Consider the following 16,912-nt stretch of genomic DNA (forward strand, 5'->3'; position numbering starts at 1 on the left):
TTCAAGGATTCTTCAGCCTGCCTTCATAAGGCATGTCCTCAAGTCCCTCTGTCATCTGAAATTCTTCTAACCTATTAAACTTCTGAAAGTGTCATATCAGAACTAGGTCCAATACTCCAGGTGTGATCCCATCACTGGAGAACAGAGGGGAATAAGGACTTCATGAGGCATTGATCTGTGGATATGTTTGTACTATAAGCCTGCATTCCTACACGCTTCTATCTGAAAGTTAGCCCTATGAGGTCGATCTCAAAGGAATTGGCTGATTAAATCACTAGTTAAGTGGAGAAAGTTTGCTGATAGACATTGGTATTTTATCTGGCTTTCACATAACAATAATCAAATAACACATAGTTATTTCCTTTTAAATAAACACCTACAGGGCCATTATACACAAGGTATCTGTAGTTTGCCAGGGCAAATGTAGAGTTTTGTCCAAATGAAGGAAGCAGCATTGTAATAGGCAACATAATTTGGATCTCTTTCATCTGTATGGCTAATGATATCACAAATATAAAAGATGGGATTTTTGTCATGACAGTGCAATACTCTTTGCCTCCTCTTCAGACAGCCCTAACCATACAGTTTCTTTGCATTAGTGACAGTGGGAGATTCAATTTTTTTGACTACTGGTTCTGTGGATGTGGCTTGGCGGGTGTGGCAGGGGAAGGATACTGTAAAATCTCCAGTCAAGAGGTGGGGTTTGCCAGTTCTCTGAACTACTCAAAATTTCTACTACTGGTTCTCTGATAGTGATCAGAACCTGTTGGTCAGAACCTACTGAATAGCACCTCTGGTTAGTGATCACTAGAGTAAGGACATTTGATAAAAGTTTTGAACCAAGAAGCTAACTCTGATGGGATTTTGAATTTTGGGATGAACTACTGTATTAAAGCAAACTAAAATGTATAAGGAATTTTATTATGGGGATAATAAAAGCCTCTTAGACTTTTTAGTCTTTCAACAATTGGTCAACAAATTTTGTACAGAATAAGAGAGTACATTTCTTCATTGGGACAGGACAACACTGTTTTCACCTTCGCCTCCTCTGTGGAAAGCCCTGACTGTACAGCTTGTTTGTGCTAGTGATCAAACAAAAGAGGACATTTGGTATAAGTTAGAATAGAGTTCCCCAACCTTTCTGGGTTGGTGGCCCAGAGGATGGGGGAGAGCATGCACCTTTATGCATGCATGCGCATGTGTGAACGGAAGTGGGCTGCAGCCCACAAGTTCAGAACCCCCGAGTTAGAACCAATAAATTATCTCTCTTGGATTTTGAGTTTGGGGGTGAATTACTGTATTAAAGCAAACTAACATTTAGAAGGAATGCTATTTTGGGGATAAAAGAAGCCTCTTAGTCATTTTAATCTTTTAACAATTATCAACAAATGTACAGAATAAGAGAGTCCATCTTACTGATAAGTCTAGGTTTTTATTAATTCTGGAAAAATTCTTCCACTTAATGTCAATATCCCAAAGAAGAGAAAAGAGTGAATGGTTGGACTTCCCCACCAGATTGTTGGACTTTAGCTGCTATTATCTTTGACTCATCATATAACACAACCAATAACTGTGTTAAGGTTATCGGAAATGACATCTGCCATATCTGGAGACTGAGGAAGGCACTACCAATTCTTCTTGAACCACTTAAGTATGTTTATCTTCATGCAGAGAATCAGAACACGAGATGTTTGTAGCACTGATGATCTCTTCAGTTTTTGCAGTACACCTCATATTTCAACTTCATTCCAAGCTTAGTTTTTGCTACAGTCTCCTCAAATTTTCTGTCCATTTTTTCATTCTGGCTTTCTGAGAAGACAGATGTCCAATCACCGACTATGCCTAAAGAAAAAGAAAAAAAAGCCCAATTAGAGTAGTTGGTGGAGGGTAAGGAGAGAGAAAGTCTTTCAGTTAACCCAAAGAATAACTATTCTTCAAAGCTCCTCTTAAAACAACAGAAGGTTTTATCACACAATAAAGACACTTCCATGGGACTTCCATTTTCAGGAAGTGGTGTTCACTTCATACGATTCATGAAATGTTAATTTTAACAAAAATATATTATGCATGCTTAGGAAATGTTCTATTTCTCAGATTTGGAATAAATCTCTCCCCCCTGCCTTATCTCTCCAAAAAGGTTCGCCTATTTCAGCTGAAACCTTGCAAACCATGAAGCCCCTAGGTTACACAGAATTGCTAAGCTTTTTTGGCAAAATTATTAAAATGTTTACATGTTACCTTTGCGGAAAAGTATTTGTCCCACTTTTCCAAGGGTTCCTGCATTATTTTTCATGCTTTCAAAATGTGTTTCCTTTACAATGCTCTCAATCTTTTCTTCAGTCACAGAAAGATCAAAGAATTTGGCTATTTTTTTCAGTGATGAGGCTGGATCCTGAATAACCCAAAAATATATATGTAATGTAAATTAATAAGGCTTCCCTGGAAACATTTCAAATATCTCTATTCCAAGTCTAAATCTGGGTACCGCACAAAAATTTCTATAATTGCAGGTTGGACTTGTGTGAATTAGAAAAAATAAACAAGTGAAACAAAGCACAGTCTTCATTCTTCCATTCTTTCAGCCAATCTCATTGTACATATGTTGTACTCTGACAATAAAGGTTGATTGATTTCACTGAAGTGTTAGCAGGAGTAGATCAACTGATCCAGAGGTTGATTTTAAAAAGAATTTTTTTCTGATAAATTTACCAATTGCTTAGAAAAAAGCAACCAAGCAGAAACCTTGAGTTATATTTCCTATTTTTATTTCCTAATCAGTTGTTCATTACCACATAGTACTTGGCCAAAAATAATTATATTCTTAAATTAAATTTAAATCTTTATTAATAAAAACTTACCTCTTTTACCAACAATCAAGTAAGCATTACCCCAATCAAGAAACAGCCAAAGAAGTCAACAGCAAACAGCCTAATCAAAAAATGTCTAAGACCACCCCACCAACACTGACAGAAAGCCACCAGAATATAAACTGACAACAAACAGCATTCCTTACTAGCACTGATAATGTTACCTAGTTTGGGTAATGAAATGTCTGCAAGAAAACAAGCAAGCTCACAGGGCACGAAGGAGCCCTCACTTACCTCTTTTATCTCCTCATAGGTAATAAAAAATATATTGCTATCATCAAGATACTTGTTCCATTCAACAATATAATCAAAATAAGATCCATAGGCCACTGAGAGGAATTAAGCAGAACATATTGATTACTTATCCATAACAGAGTGAATGAAAATGAGTATATATATTGCTGTTTAGCCCCACAAACCCACAAAGTAAACAAACAAACAATGGTGTGAAGCTTATAAGACAAAGTTTGGAATAATGGAACAAAACCCTTCTCTGAATATTTCTTCCAGGAGAAATTCAGAATTACCGCTTTAACATCAGACATGTGGAAAGTCTGCTTTAAATAATATTACAGAAATATAATTGGCCAACACCTATTCATTATTTCAATTTATTATTTATTTAGCGTATGGCAAATACATGGGCTTTTATAGTGGTTCAAATGTTAATATCCACCCAGCTATTCAAGGACAGGGTGGTCTGTATTCTTCCCATTAATGTTTTATATTGATTCCAATGTGATCTCTTTATTGTACCCTTTCTATTTAAGATTTTGTTCTGATTATTAACAAATATTGAATACTCTATGTGATGTAAAGTATTGGTCACCATTATTGATCACTGTTTCTTTTATTCCTTAAACATGAAACTTAGTCAACTGAACATTTAAAAATGTATCACAAATACCAGTGAGTGATGCTAATGGATGATATGGGTTGCTGCCAGCATCCTAGGTATCAACCTAGTATCTTCTTAAAATGTACGCTGTTCCAAGTAGCACAGTTTTTTTTGCAGTTCCGCTGGTGTTATTGCAGGAACCTGCAATTTCTTGATGTGTTTTGTAAAATTATTGGACATAGTACCAAATGACAATGGGTATCACTGTTACATGTTTCATCCATAACCGTGTAGTTTTGATGGCCAGGTCGTGATATTTTGTGATTTTTCCCAGTTCTTTTTCTTCGACTCTGGTGCCTGGTACAGCAATATCAATAAATTGTATCCTTTGGCCCTCAACAACCATGATATGTGGCGTGTTGTGTCAGGGGTGGGTTTCTACCAGTTCTGTCCACCTCTGTAGAACTGGTAGCTCTAAAGAGCAGCAGACATAGAACCAGTTCTATGTCTGCTGATGTTTTTGCCCATCTGTCCACCCAGGCTCTTACCTGATCTTTATTTCCTGATTTTTCAACTTCAGCTGCCGAACGAGGCACAGCTGCAGTTAAAAAAACAAGAAAAGAGGGCTGCTTCAAAGGCTGCTTCTTGCAGGCAGGCAGCGTGCTGATGACGTGCTAATGACGATTTATGACAATTTACAGGAGCACGACTCTGGTAGTTAACCCTTTCGTATCCCACCCCTGTGTTGTATTCCAAATGGCAATCAGTCTGTGTTCAAAAGTCCCACAAGATCTTCACCGTCTCATTTTCGACAACTTTTTCCACTTTATTTTCCCATGACTTTTCAAATATAGGCGGTATTATTATTATTATTAGTATTATTATTATTATTATTATTATTATTATTATTATTATTATTATTATTAAATTGTTGGGTTGCTTGACTAACAGGGGGCATCTATAGGAAGAATCATAAACTTATGACCACTCAGTCAAAACCTTCCTTTTTCTTTTTTATACATACAACACATTTTTAAAAGACACGGGATTTTATTGCATAGTTACATCCATTCTCTTGACATTTTTGACAGCTTCCTAGTCACTGAAGCCCCTGTTTATTAATAATGACTGTTCATTAGATTGCCTCAACTGTTTACCAAAAATGACATGTTTACCAAAAGTGAATGGTTTTCCATTCATTCAGAGTACCTAATTCCAATATTTGTTTATGATGTATGACAATATGTCATTTCAAGTGTAGTCAACCACAGCCAGACGGAAGAGTTCATAGCATGGCATAACAAATATTAGGCTAATGTGCAGTTAATCCAGGTTTAAGTCTGTTATATGAACTCTGGAGTATGAAATGAAACAGGGAACTATTGCTTTATCCTGAGGCAATGGAAATAAGTTTCAGTATCGAAAGACAAACAGAACAAAAGAGCCCTTTGTTGGAAGAGATCTTGCTTCTCCTCCACAGACAGATGGAGGGTACAGGAGATCAAAAGTATAAGGCCAAGGGCTCTCCCCCCTTTATTTGAATCATAATTTATTTTGTTTCCAATGAAGAAAGAGAACCAAGCATACCCTTTCCAGTGATAAAAGCTTCAAAGTACTCATCCCAGGTTTCCTGGTCAGAAATCAATTTGATGCCTTTGGAAAAATGGAAGAAAGATACAGCTGTGTCCTTCGGATTCCGCAACAAAACCAGCATCTTTAAGGCAAAATCATATATGGACATGTAAATATAAAATCTAGAAGACCAGAGCCAGAAACCAGAAAACATTCCATTTAAAAAAAATTGCAGTATGAAAGTTTAAATGTAGCTACCTAGAGTCATCCTGTAGGGGAGATGGGTGGAATAGAAAATAATAAACAAACAAACAAGAAAATGAATTGAATGAGGATTACAGATAAAATCACCAGATTAGGAGAACAGTAATTTTTAAAGAGTTTTTCCAAGACCATTTTCCAAGATTCTAAATAAACTATTGTAAGCAGCAAAGCTCAGAATCTTTGACTTGAAATTTTTAACAATGACTCAGTTTGAATATTTAAGTGAAGATTTTATTTATTTTGTTTATTGCTTAAATTTATTTGCAGGTCATCCCATCTTGAAACAATTCTGGGTGGTGATCACTGATGTGATGAACTTGCCTGATACTAACATAACACTAAATAATGACATCCAGCGCAGAGGTGGTATTCAGCAAGTTCTGACCAGTTCTGGAGAACTGGTAGTGGAAATTTTGGGTAGCTTGGAGAACTATCTCTGACTGGCCCCACTCCCATCTATTCTCTGCCTTCTGAGTCCCAGCTGTTCAGCTGGGTCTTCTTTTGTTGCCCTGCACAGGAGAATGGAGCTGGAAAGCAGGTTAGTGGGGTGGGGAGGGAATGGGATTTTGCAGTAACCTTCCCCCAGAGTGGGGAGGGAATGGAGATTTTACAGTATCCTTCCCCTACCATGCCCACCAAGCCATGCCACACCCACCAAGGCACACCCACAGAGCCAGTAGTAACAAATTTTGAATCCCACCACTGATCCAGTGGCAATAAGTCTCCAACTTTCCAATGATGCACCTAACTTGCTTGCTTGAAAACCAGAAAAAGAAAGCTTTCAATTTTTATTCTGAATAAAGTACAGTTGCTCATAGGTAAAATCCAGGCCTGCTCAGGTCGGGCATGTTGTTCTATTTTACTGTGTAAATTTATTTGACAACATCTCATTGATAGATGATATATGTACTAATGATATATAAAATTGAAATCGAGAAAATTAAGGTACTTACTTTTGCCTTTTGTTCAAAAACAGACTTGGGCAACTTTTGAGGCATGAGGTGTGTTTTTATAATTCTTCTGGAAGGCAGTTTTTCCATCCTCTTTAATAATGTTTAAATCAAAGGAAGTTAACATCATTCATGCAAAGAAAGTGATACACAAATATAAATAAGGGATATCAAAGCTCATCTCAACAAAATGAATCCTACTGAACTTTGTCATCATAAACTGCTGTGGTGGACTGGAAGAAGGTTCCAAGAGGGGCCCGAGTTTGGAGTCATTGTTCTAGAGCAGGGATGTTAAACTGGCAACCTGCGGGCTGGATGCGTCACATGAAGGCCACGCCCACCCCAGCTTCGTGAATGGAAAAATACCACGAAACATCACATGACGGCAATGTGACACTGCAAGTTTGACATCTGTGTTCTAGAAAAAAACAGCACAAGTCCAATCCCCTCAGAATCCTTGCGGTTCCCAAGGGAATGTATTCTCTAGTGAGATTCTTTAAATTATTTGACTGGATTTTTTTCCCTACAATTCTCTGTGAAAGTGGGCATGAATTGAACTAAGAATTCCTGATAAAATACAAAGCTACAGAAAATATTTTAAAATACGGACAAGCTGAAATCTCTGAATCTTCAATTCAAGCCCTAACTTTTTATTTGTTTGTCTTCATGCAGCCTGTATATATGCTCTCTTAAGTGATGATATATATTTATCACTGATACGTAGTAGCATATTATAAAAAATCAAAGATGAAATTTCATTCCCTATTCCAATGGAAATTACACTAAATAAGGTCGGTTAAACTACAACACATTCTACAACACATTTTTGCAGTGAGCAGATTAAACCAAACACACAGCCTCATACACAAATCCATATTTTTCTCCTGCACCTACCTAGCTTTTTCCCCCCTTTTCTAATGAATGAATTTTACTTTGTTAAAACAGAGCTGCTCTGTCCCACGTCAGTTTTTAAATCTTTCATGTGACATTCCTGCCACTTGATAGAAGCTACTGACTATTTCTCCAATTTCTAACCTCAAATTTTTCTGGTTCTCCAAATTCAAGAAAAAGAGTTCGTGATAATTCTAGCAGTTTTTGCAGCCTTTGTTTCTGTTCGTCTTCCTCATATTTTCCAGAGGCAACTTCCAGTTGCATTAAGATCTGCTGAACCCAGTTTGAACCTGAAGAAATGCAGAAATGCTATCAGTTAATATAGAAAAAGACATATTCATTCCTGACCGTAGATCATTTCAGTGATATCAGAATTAAAACTATAAACACAGATTGAGAACATGAAGGAATAACATTGACTGGACATGCAACTTCAAAAAGAATGAGAGGAGGGTGCAACTCTGTGGTTTGTTGCATGCACATTAACTTTAGGTACATAGACTTATTGAGTAGGAACTTAGTATTAAACAAGTAACTCGACATTAAGCATTGTTACTAAAAATGGCAACTATCAACTGTCTTCTTTTTAAAATAAAAATACAGAAACATATAAAACTGTCTGATAGAGCTGTATTATAATCTACATTGCATGAAATATTCATGGTCTCAAAATCAAAGTCCTTGCAACCTTGAATAATTAAATCTATTCGGTTTGACTCGATATTTGCTACTGTATATGTAATTCTTTTGGGTTATGTCCACAGAATACAGAATTTATCAACACACCAGTTTTTTTGCCTGCCCAGAACCTGATATAATCATTTTTCAATATTACACATACAATAGGAAAAATAATTTTACAATTTTTGTTCATGTCTAATAAGTTTACTGACATTTTCAGAATGACAGTATTGAAGGTATTCCTATAGTTGATTATTTTAAGCAGAAATTCCAATGTCATTGTATGACCCCGGTATTTCTGGAAACACACAGAAGGTCAAGAAGGTCACCTTAGACATAGTAGTAATCAGTGAGGACTTCATAAAGAGAAATTATTGAACCCCATCCCAATAAAATGTCTAGTGCTTTGACATCTACTAGTTTTCATTTAACAGAAATTCTTTTTAGAAACTCTAAAGAACCTACCAAACATGCATACATTTGACCAGGATAGTATAAGTTCTCCTGCCTTGAGAAGAGGGCTGGACTAGAAGATCTCCAAGATTCCTTCCTACCCTATGATTCTATATTCTATGTGTACAGAGACAAAAGCATTCCTTGCAAAACTGTAATGCTTACCTGATTTGGGGTATGACACTAGTATGATATCATCTTTTCGAGCTCTAAAAGTATGAATACTTTTCAGGATTTCTGGGGAACAAACTATAGTAGGATATAGTACCCCATCATACATAAATGTCCTTTCCGAAAGTGCCTTCTTTTCATTTTCTTCAAACCTTTCATCCAGAACCTTACTTAGCTGTTGTTGAGTCATGATCACAGATGGGTAGCTTAGAGATTCAGTTGGCTTCGTAAGTGAAGCTAATGCATTTACAGAGAAATCAACTCTCACATGACAAAGAACACGTCTTGTTACTAATTAACTATCATGGAATAAATCTATGAACAAAGTTCATTCAATCCTTCCTCCCGTAAAACATTTTCCAATGAACTTGTGCCCACCTTGGATTGAACGGGATAACATAAGATTTATTCTTAAGGGGATAGTTGACATGAGGCAACCTTCTCTGAAAATGGAGATAGAGTTCCTGTATTCATGAAACACTTGCTGGACAGCATGATGGAAATCTTAGAGCAACTCTTTCTCAGACCAAATGAGGTGGCAGTAATTAGCCATTGGAAAGCTAGGATGCAGACTTAATAGTCCCAATTTTTATTTATTTATTTATTTTATTTTGCTTGTCAATCGCTTACAAGATAATCGGTATAAGTATAAACATGAGTAAGAATACAGGAAATAGGTACGAATAAATGGGGACAATAGGACAGGGACGGGAGGCACGTATGGTGCACTTATGCACGCCCCTTACAGACCTCTTAGGAATGGGGTGAGGTCAATAGTGGATAGTTTGAGGTTGAAGGAGTGGGGGTTAGAGGATGTAACAACAGAGTCAGGTAGTGCATTCCAGGCATTGACAACTCTGTTGCTGAACCCAAAATTTCTGTTGCTGAGTGAGTCATTTCTTAAATGAGCTTTGCCCCATTTTACTACTTTTCTTGTCACATTTGTTAAGTGAAATTGTTGCAGTTAAGTTAGTAACATGTTTGTTAAGTGAATCTGGCTTCCCTAATTGACTTTGCTTGTCAAAAAATTATAAAAGGCGATCCCTGGAAACATTATAAGTATGAATCAGTTGTCAAGGATCCAAATTTTGATCACGTGACAATGGGGATACTACAGTGGTCATAAGAATGAGAAACAGTTACAACTCACTTTTTTCAATGCCATTGTAACTTTGAGGGGTCACTAAACAAACTGTTATAAGTTGAGGGCTATCTATATTCTGCTACAGATTTTAACCCTCATTTTTTCCTATATTTTCTTAGTCCAAGCACCACTGCCATAACCCACCCATTTTTGTTATCATTACGTTTGCGACAAAGCTGAATAAAAGTTTGGCAAGTTAATACTGGTTGTTTATAATGATTTTGAAAGGCTTGAAGAAATATTAAAATTGAATAAATTATATAAGATGAGGTATGAAAAGCTGGCCTTGTGTAGAAAGTCTAGGAAATCTATAGAACGTGTGACATTTTGGGGCAAAATATGAAATGTCTGTGTTATTTTAAAATGCTATATATGCTCCTTTGGCATTGTGTATAATGCCTAGGCATTGTGCAGAATGACAAGAACTATTTAGGCAAAGTATGAAAAGACAGTCATGAAAAGGGCTAGGGTTAAGCCTAACCCTAACCCTTTATTGAAAAGGCCTATACGAAAATGAAAGAAGAAATGCAAAATAAAGTACAGGAGTTTCTTACTGAAAAAAATAAAGACTTGTTTCAATAGGGAACACTAGAATGGCATTTTAGTGTGAGCACTTTATACAATTTGCCATTTGGTATTTCATAAAATGCCTAGGAAATAGAGTGGGATGGAATGGAATTCATAAGCTGCATAGCCCACAGTGTACATATAAACAGTAAGTAATAGGACATGGATCATAAATCATAGTTACTATCGTTAATAACTATCTGAATTTTTTGGTGTTTTATATATTTCTTGGGCATTCTATAAAATGCCTAATTTCACACACTGATGGTACCATACATACATAAGAATTGTATTTGTTTGTGTTCCTACCTGTCCTACCTGATCTGGAAGAATGAGTATGCTTCAGGTACTGTTGTCTACAAAGCATTGGCTGATGGAGCCACAGTAGATCTAGAGGGACAAGCTTTTTTTCTTTTTCTTTTGCTGTGGCACCATTCATAAAGTCTTGGAAACTTGGATTTGTGCCCAGTTGTGAGGCCCTGGCCATCGGTTAAAACCCACCTTTTGGTTGTATGGAAGATTTGTTTCATTTTTGGTTCATTTCTTGTTCAGGGTCTGTTGGAAGTTAAAACCCACCCCTCTCCTAGGAAAATGAAATATTTTAGGATATGCTATGTCTCCAGTTCTCCAGCAGGATATTTCCCCTAAAAAGAGAAGTAGAAACTCAGAAGCAGAAACTCAGCTCAGAAGCAGAAGCTCACCCCCATCTTTGTTCATTAAGGCCTGGGCCAGAGTATTCTACATTACAAAGCCCTCTACCACATGGCCTGGGAAGATTGCATCAGCCAGCACACTCAGGTGAAGCCATGTGGTCCAGACAAAGTCTACAAAGTTAGCCAAGACCCCCGCCCCTGGGGGTCTGACAGCCAATGGGATACATTTCTTACACAGGAACAGGAAACACTAAGGTGGAACCCACCAGAGGGTATATAACTAAGGGTCTCTCACATCTTGCCTCTTCTTTTTTCTTCACCCAAGGCATGTAATCCTCTGCACCATTAAACCATCTTTCCAAGCAGTCACCATGTTTCCAGTGTCTTTTTCCCCACTTGGAACTGAACCCAGAAGGATATTTCTTCCAATAGGCCACACTGAGTTCAAAAGTTTATTAGGCAGATAAAGCAATAGCGTTAGGTGTGGCGGGTCCTTTTCCAAACATGAAACAGTTTTTTTAAGATGGGTAACAAACACCTGAAGAACCAGTTTAGTGTAATGATTAAAGTATCAGGTTTGGACTAGTTATTTTCTCTCAGCCTTAGATAGGAGAGAATAGCAAACCAGTCCTGGAAACTATTGTTGTGTTGGAAGAAATGTCCTTCTGGGTTCAGTTCCAAGTGGGGAAAAAGACATTGGAAACATGGTGGCTGTTTGGAAAAATGGTTTAATGGTGGACAGGATCACATGGCTTGGAGCTCTTGGGCGAAGAAAAGGGGACAGATGCTGAGAAACCCTTGGTTTTATGTCCTCTCTGGGCTTTGAACTTCCTGGGGCACAGGAAGAGTATTCTGATTGGTTGCTGTCAGAGCTCATAGCTAGCTTTGTAGGTTGTCTCTGTGTTAAGTTTGGTTGAAACTTGGTGGGTGGTGCAATGAAGGGCAATTCAATGGCTCTGCCCGAAAGAGACAGATCTTTGTTATGTAGAACAGACATCCCAGGCCTTAATGGCCCATTAACAAAGTGTGTGTGTGTGTGGGGGGGGCTGAGTTTCTGCCTCTCTGAGTTTCTACTTCTCTTTTAGGGGAAATATTCTTCCTTTTCAGTATATCCCAAAATAGAGAGAGGGGTGGGTTTTAATTTCCAACAGTCGCTTTGTACTGAAGCAATGGAAATAGGTTTCAGTGTTCAAAGACAATGAAAAAAACCCTTTGTCCAAAGAGATCTTGCTTCTCTTGACAGACAGGTGTTAATGGGCAGGCCATTAAGGCCTGGCCAGAGTATTCTACATAACAAAGCCCTCTACCCATCTCACCACCATGGCCTAGGAAGATTGCATCAGCCAGCGCTCAGGTGAAGTCATGTGGTCCAGACAAAGCCTACAAAGTTAGCTAAGACCCAGGGAGATTGAAAGCCAATGGGATACATTTCTTACACAGGAACAGGAAATACTAAGTTGGGACCTAACAGAGGGTATAAAACTAAGGGTCTCTCAGCATCTCAGCCCTTTTTCTTCTTTGGAGCCTCCATGTTTCCAGTATATTTTTCCCCATTTGGAACTGAACCCAGAAGGTTATTTCTTCCAACATAAGTTTATTTTTTTTCCAATAAGAAGGAGAACCAAGCACACCTTTTCCAGTGATAAAATTTTCAAAGAATCCCAAATGTGGGAGAGCTCAGCCAGAAACCTAAAAACATTTCATTTTTAAAACATTGCTATATGAAGGTTGAAATGTAGCCACCCAGAATAACCTTGTAGGGGAGATAGCAGCGTAGATATTTAATACATAAATAAAATTTGGAAATTTGGAAATGAATTGGAATTAAGGATAAGATAACCAAATTAGGAGAACGGTATTTTTTTTAAAGTATTTTTCAAGACCATTACCCAAGATCTTAAATAAAGTATTGTAAGCAGCAAAGCTAAGAATATTTGACCTGAATTTTTTTAACAATGTCTCATTTTGAATACTTAGGTGAAGATTTTATTTATTTCTTTTATTTATTAAATTTATTTGCTGGTCATCTTGAAACAACTCTGGCTGGTGAGATCACTGATGTGATGTACTTGCCTGATACTAACATCATCATTTTAGCCATTGCCTATCCACCGAAGGGTGAAAGCCGCTTCTGCATGTTTCCAACCAATATGGTCCTGATCTTTCTTTTGCCAATTGGTCCCACAATACTTGCTGATGTCGTTGATCCATCTTATGTCTTTTGTGGATGCTTTTTATCAAGTGGGATCCATTCTATGGCTGCCTTGGTCCACCTGCCATCAGTTCTTCTTGCTATGTGACCAGCCCTTTTCCATTTCAAATCTTTTACTCTCTTGATGATATCATACACTTTCATTTGTTCTCTAATCCATATACAAGTCTTTCTATCTTGTCTTGTAATGGCGAGCTTGTATCTTTCCATGGCTCTTTGCGCCATTTGTAGCTTTTGTATTGATTGCAAGGTTAGTGTCCATGTTTCACCAGCCTATGTTAGAGCAGGTAGCTCACACTGATCAAAAACTTTTCTCTTCAAGCAAAAGGCTCTTTGTTCATGAAAACTATGCTTAGCTTGCTGAATACCTGCCAACCAATTTAACACACCATTCAGTTTCCTTTATTGTATCACCTTCCACTGAGATCTGTTGGCTAAGGTATATAAAGTCGTCTACTATATCTAGTTATTCATATATAAGATAGGTATGTGCTATATGTAATTCTTTTGGGGAATATACACAGAATACAGAATTTATTAACGCATCAGTGTTTAGACCCTAAAGAACCAGATAAAGTCATTTTTCAATACTACCCAAACAGAAAGAAAATGAATTTTACCAATTTTTAAATGTATTTTCCTACGTTTGGAAAATGTGTAATTGGCATTTCCAAAATTACAGTATTGAAGATATTCATATAGTTTATTATTTTAAGCAGAAATGCAAATATCCATGGTTGTATGGAAGATTTATTAGATTATACCTTGGCTGCTGCAAGTTTTTATTTTTGTTTCTTACATTGCGTATTTTGTGTATTTTATTTGTTTTGTTATAAGCTGCCTAAAAACACATAAGAGTGAGATAGGTAAGTATATAATAAATAATAAAACAATGGTACAAGCCTGGGGAAAAATTACTCAAACTTACGTTTTTCTTCAACTACAACATGACATGACCAGCTTCAAAAATGCTGCAAGTCGTAAACAGTTAGAAAAAGAACAAAAATCCCTTTTCTCTCTGTTGGAGGAATGTCTTCCCTTTGGTTCATTTCTTGTTCTGGTCAACCAGAGGCTATAATTCAGAGTTTATTAGGCATGTAAGCAACAGCGTTAGGTGTGATTGGCCCCTTTCCAAGTGTGAAACACTCTTTTATAAATAGGTTCAAACATGTGAAGAGCCTGTTTAGTGTAATTGTTAAGGCATCAGGTTTGGGCTAGTCATTTTCTCTCAGCCTTAATTAGGAGACCATGGCAAACCATTTCTGGAAATCCTAGTCAAGAAAACTGCAGGTACTTATCCAAGAATTGGACATGATTAAATGGAGAGGGAAAAAACACCAAACAACTGGTCATGTCTAGCCACAAAGGTGTTGTGTTTAACAGCTATCTCTCCCTTTAATTAGTATACCTTATCCTTTGCCTGAAGCATAAGCATTCTCCTCATTCTTTGCTATCTTTCACATCATCTTCTTGTTTCTCTATAATAGTGAAACATTAATTTCCTTCCATTTTCTAATAATAATTTTCTCATGCCTCTGTAAATGAATAACTGAGTTTAAATATTCAGTGGACTTGTGATGCCCCCGGGTTACATTTAGCAAGCATAGGTGGAGTGATTCTTAACAATTCTGAAAATCATTACTAACCCACAAAGTTGGCACAAAAGGATACTGTCATTGCAGGTTAAAATCAAACAGCACCAGAACTGAGGAAAACCCCAATCCTAACTCACCACATGTCATCATTAGCAGAATATCAGAGTTTAAGGGACCTTCAAAATCTTCTGGCCCAAGCAGGAGACCCTATACCCATGATGGCGAACCTATGGCACATGTGCCACAAGTGACACGCAGAGCCATTTGTGCCGGCACGCGAGCCTCAGGCAAACTTATCTCACTGCACATGTGCGTACCTCATGGCTGATTTTTCGGCTGGTTTCAGGCCTTTTTCAGCCTCCCAGAGGCATGGAAAAAGCCTCTGCAAGGCTTTTCAGGGTGAATAGGTCCATTTGTCACTTCCTGTAATATTGGAAGTGACAAAATGGGCATATTATTTGGCCTGAAAAGCCTTGCAGAGCTTTTTTCCAAGACTCTGGGAGGCTGAAAAAAGGCCTCAAACCAGCTGAAAAATCAGTTGTGAGGTACAGTGCAGGTAAGGGGGTGGGGGGAAGGGTGACATGAGGGATTGCGCACACATGCGCAGGGGGTGCGGGGGGACATATTGCATTCTGGGTGCTGGCATGCGAGCCCAAAAAGGTTAGCCACCACTGCCCTATACCATTTCAGAGAAATAGTTTTCCATTTTTTTAAAAAAAAAAACCACCCATAATTTCTGAAGGTAAACCATTCCACTGATTAATTGTTCTAATTGATGAGTTTCCATCCATTGCTTTTGTCCTGCCTTCAGTTGCTTTGTAGAATAGGTTGACACCAGAGGTGGTATTCAGCAGGTTCTGACCAGTTCTAGAGAACCGGTACCAGAAATTTTCAGTAGTTTGGAGAACTACAGATAAAATCACCAAATTAGGAGAACAGTAATTTTTAAAGAGTTTTTCCAAGACCATTTCCCAAGATTCTAAAGAAACTATTGTAAACAGCAAAGCTCAGAATCTTTGACTTGAAATTTTTAACAATGACTCAGTTTGAATATTTAAGTGAAGATTTTATTTATTTTGTCTATTGCTTAAATTTATTTGCAGGTCATCTCATCTTGAAACAATTCTGGGTGGTGATCACTGATGTGATGAACTTGCCTGATACTAACATAACACTAAATAATGACATCCAGCGCAGAGGTGGTATTCAGCAAGTTCTGACCAGTTCTGGAGAACTGGTAGTGGAAATTTTGGGAAGCTTGGAGAACCACCTCTGACTGGCCCCACCCATCTATTCTCTGCCTCCCGAGTCCCAGCTGTTCGGCTGGGTCTTCTTTTGTTGCCCTTCATAGGAGAATGGAGCTGGAAATCGGGTTAGTGGGGTGAGGAGGGAATGGGATTTTGCAACAACCTTCTCTCAAACCCGAAATTGACATATGTGTAGCCATTTTAGTTCGGCTTAGTATATATTCTTTTTCTTACTTTCTCTTTGATAGTCATGGGGGAAGGTTTCCAGGCTTGCCACATTCCTAAGCGGGGAAGAGTAGAGATAAGAGAGATGTTTTGGCTAGGTGATCTTTCTTCCCATGGGAAATGAGCTGTCATTGCTAGGGCCCCTTGAGGAGATTTATGACATCAAGCAACATTGAATTACTTCCATTGGAGAATATGACTTTTGGGGGTTGTTTCTAACTTTTGATACTGTGGGGTAATTCCAGGTTGTGTCAGATCCAGAATTACCACGGACTTTGCCAATTTGATGCTTTCCTAAATAAAAGAAATTGTTTCAGAAGATGGACTTTGCTCTTTTCTTTTTAAATGGATTTCATCTCTTCGAAACCTGATTTCATCTCTTGGAAACCCCCCATTTCCCCTGCCACGCCCACCAAGCCATGCCCACCAAGCCACAGCATGCCACACCCATCAAGCCATGCCCACAGAATCGGTAATAAATTTTTTTTTTAATCCGGCCACTGGTTGACACCCCCTTTTCTTAGTGGCAGCCCCTCAAATATTGGAACACTGCTATTGTGTCATCCCTTGTCCTTCTTTTTA

General features: G+C 37.8%; 1 protein-coding gene across 1 annotated transcript; it reads right to left on the reverse strand.

Moving 5' to 3' along the window:
* Nucleotides 1-1,412: 1,412 nt before the first annotated feature.
* LOC113439312 (sulfotransferase 6B1-like) lies at nt 1,413-8,990 on the reverse strand. Its single transcript, XM_026705130.2, has 7 exons — nt 8,682-8,990; nt 7,527-7,672; nt 6,495-6,584; nt 5,293-5,419; nt 3,102-3,196; nt 2,239-2,392; nt 1,413-1,842 (listed from the first exon to the last, which is right to left on the reverse strand). Exons 1-7 carry the CDS (start codon nt 8,875-8,877, stop codon nt 1,712-1,714), a joined length of 939 nt encoding a protein of 312 aa, XP_026560915.1. The 5' UTR covers nt 8,878-8,990; the 3' UTR covers nt 1,413-1,711.
* Nucleotides 8,991-16,912: the final 7,922 nt, after the last annotated feature.

Source organism: Pseudonaja textilis, chromosome 1, assembly GCF_049901715.1.
Source record: "Pseudonaja textilis isolate UNSWEBS1 chromosome 1, rPseTex1.2, whole genome shotgun sequence".
NCBI lineage: Eukaryota > Metazoa > Chordata > Lepidosauria > Squamata > Elapidae > Pseudonaja > Pseudonaja textilis.

What these genes read in the sequence shown, in the direction of transcription:
- LOC113439312 (XM_026705130.2), bottom strand. Translation starts at nt 8,877, where the DNA reads ATGACTCAACAACAGCTAAGTAAGGTTCTGGATGAAAGGTTTGAAGAA. An exon ending in TTTTTGAACAAAAGGCAAAA is followed by an intron (nt 5,420 to 6,494) that starts GTAAGTACCTTA and finishes TTTGCCTTAAAG; the next exon opens with ATGCTGGTTTTGTTGCGGAA. An exon ending in CCTATGAGGAGATAAAAGAG is followed by an intron (nt 2,393 to 3,101) that starts GTAAGTGAGGGC and finishes TGGGTTATTCAG; the next exon opens with GATCCAGCCTCATCACTGAA.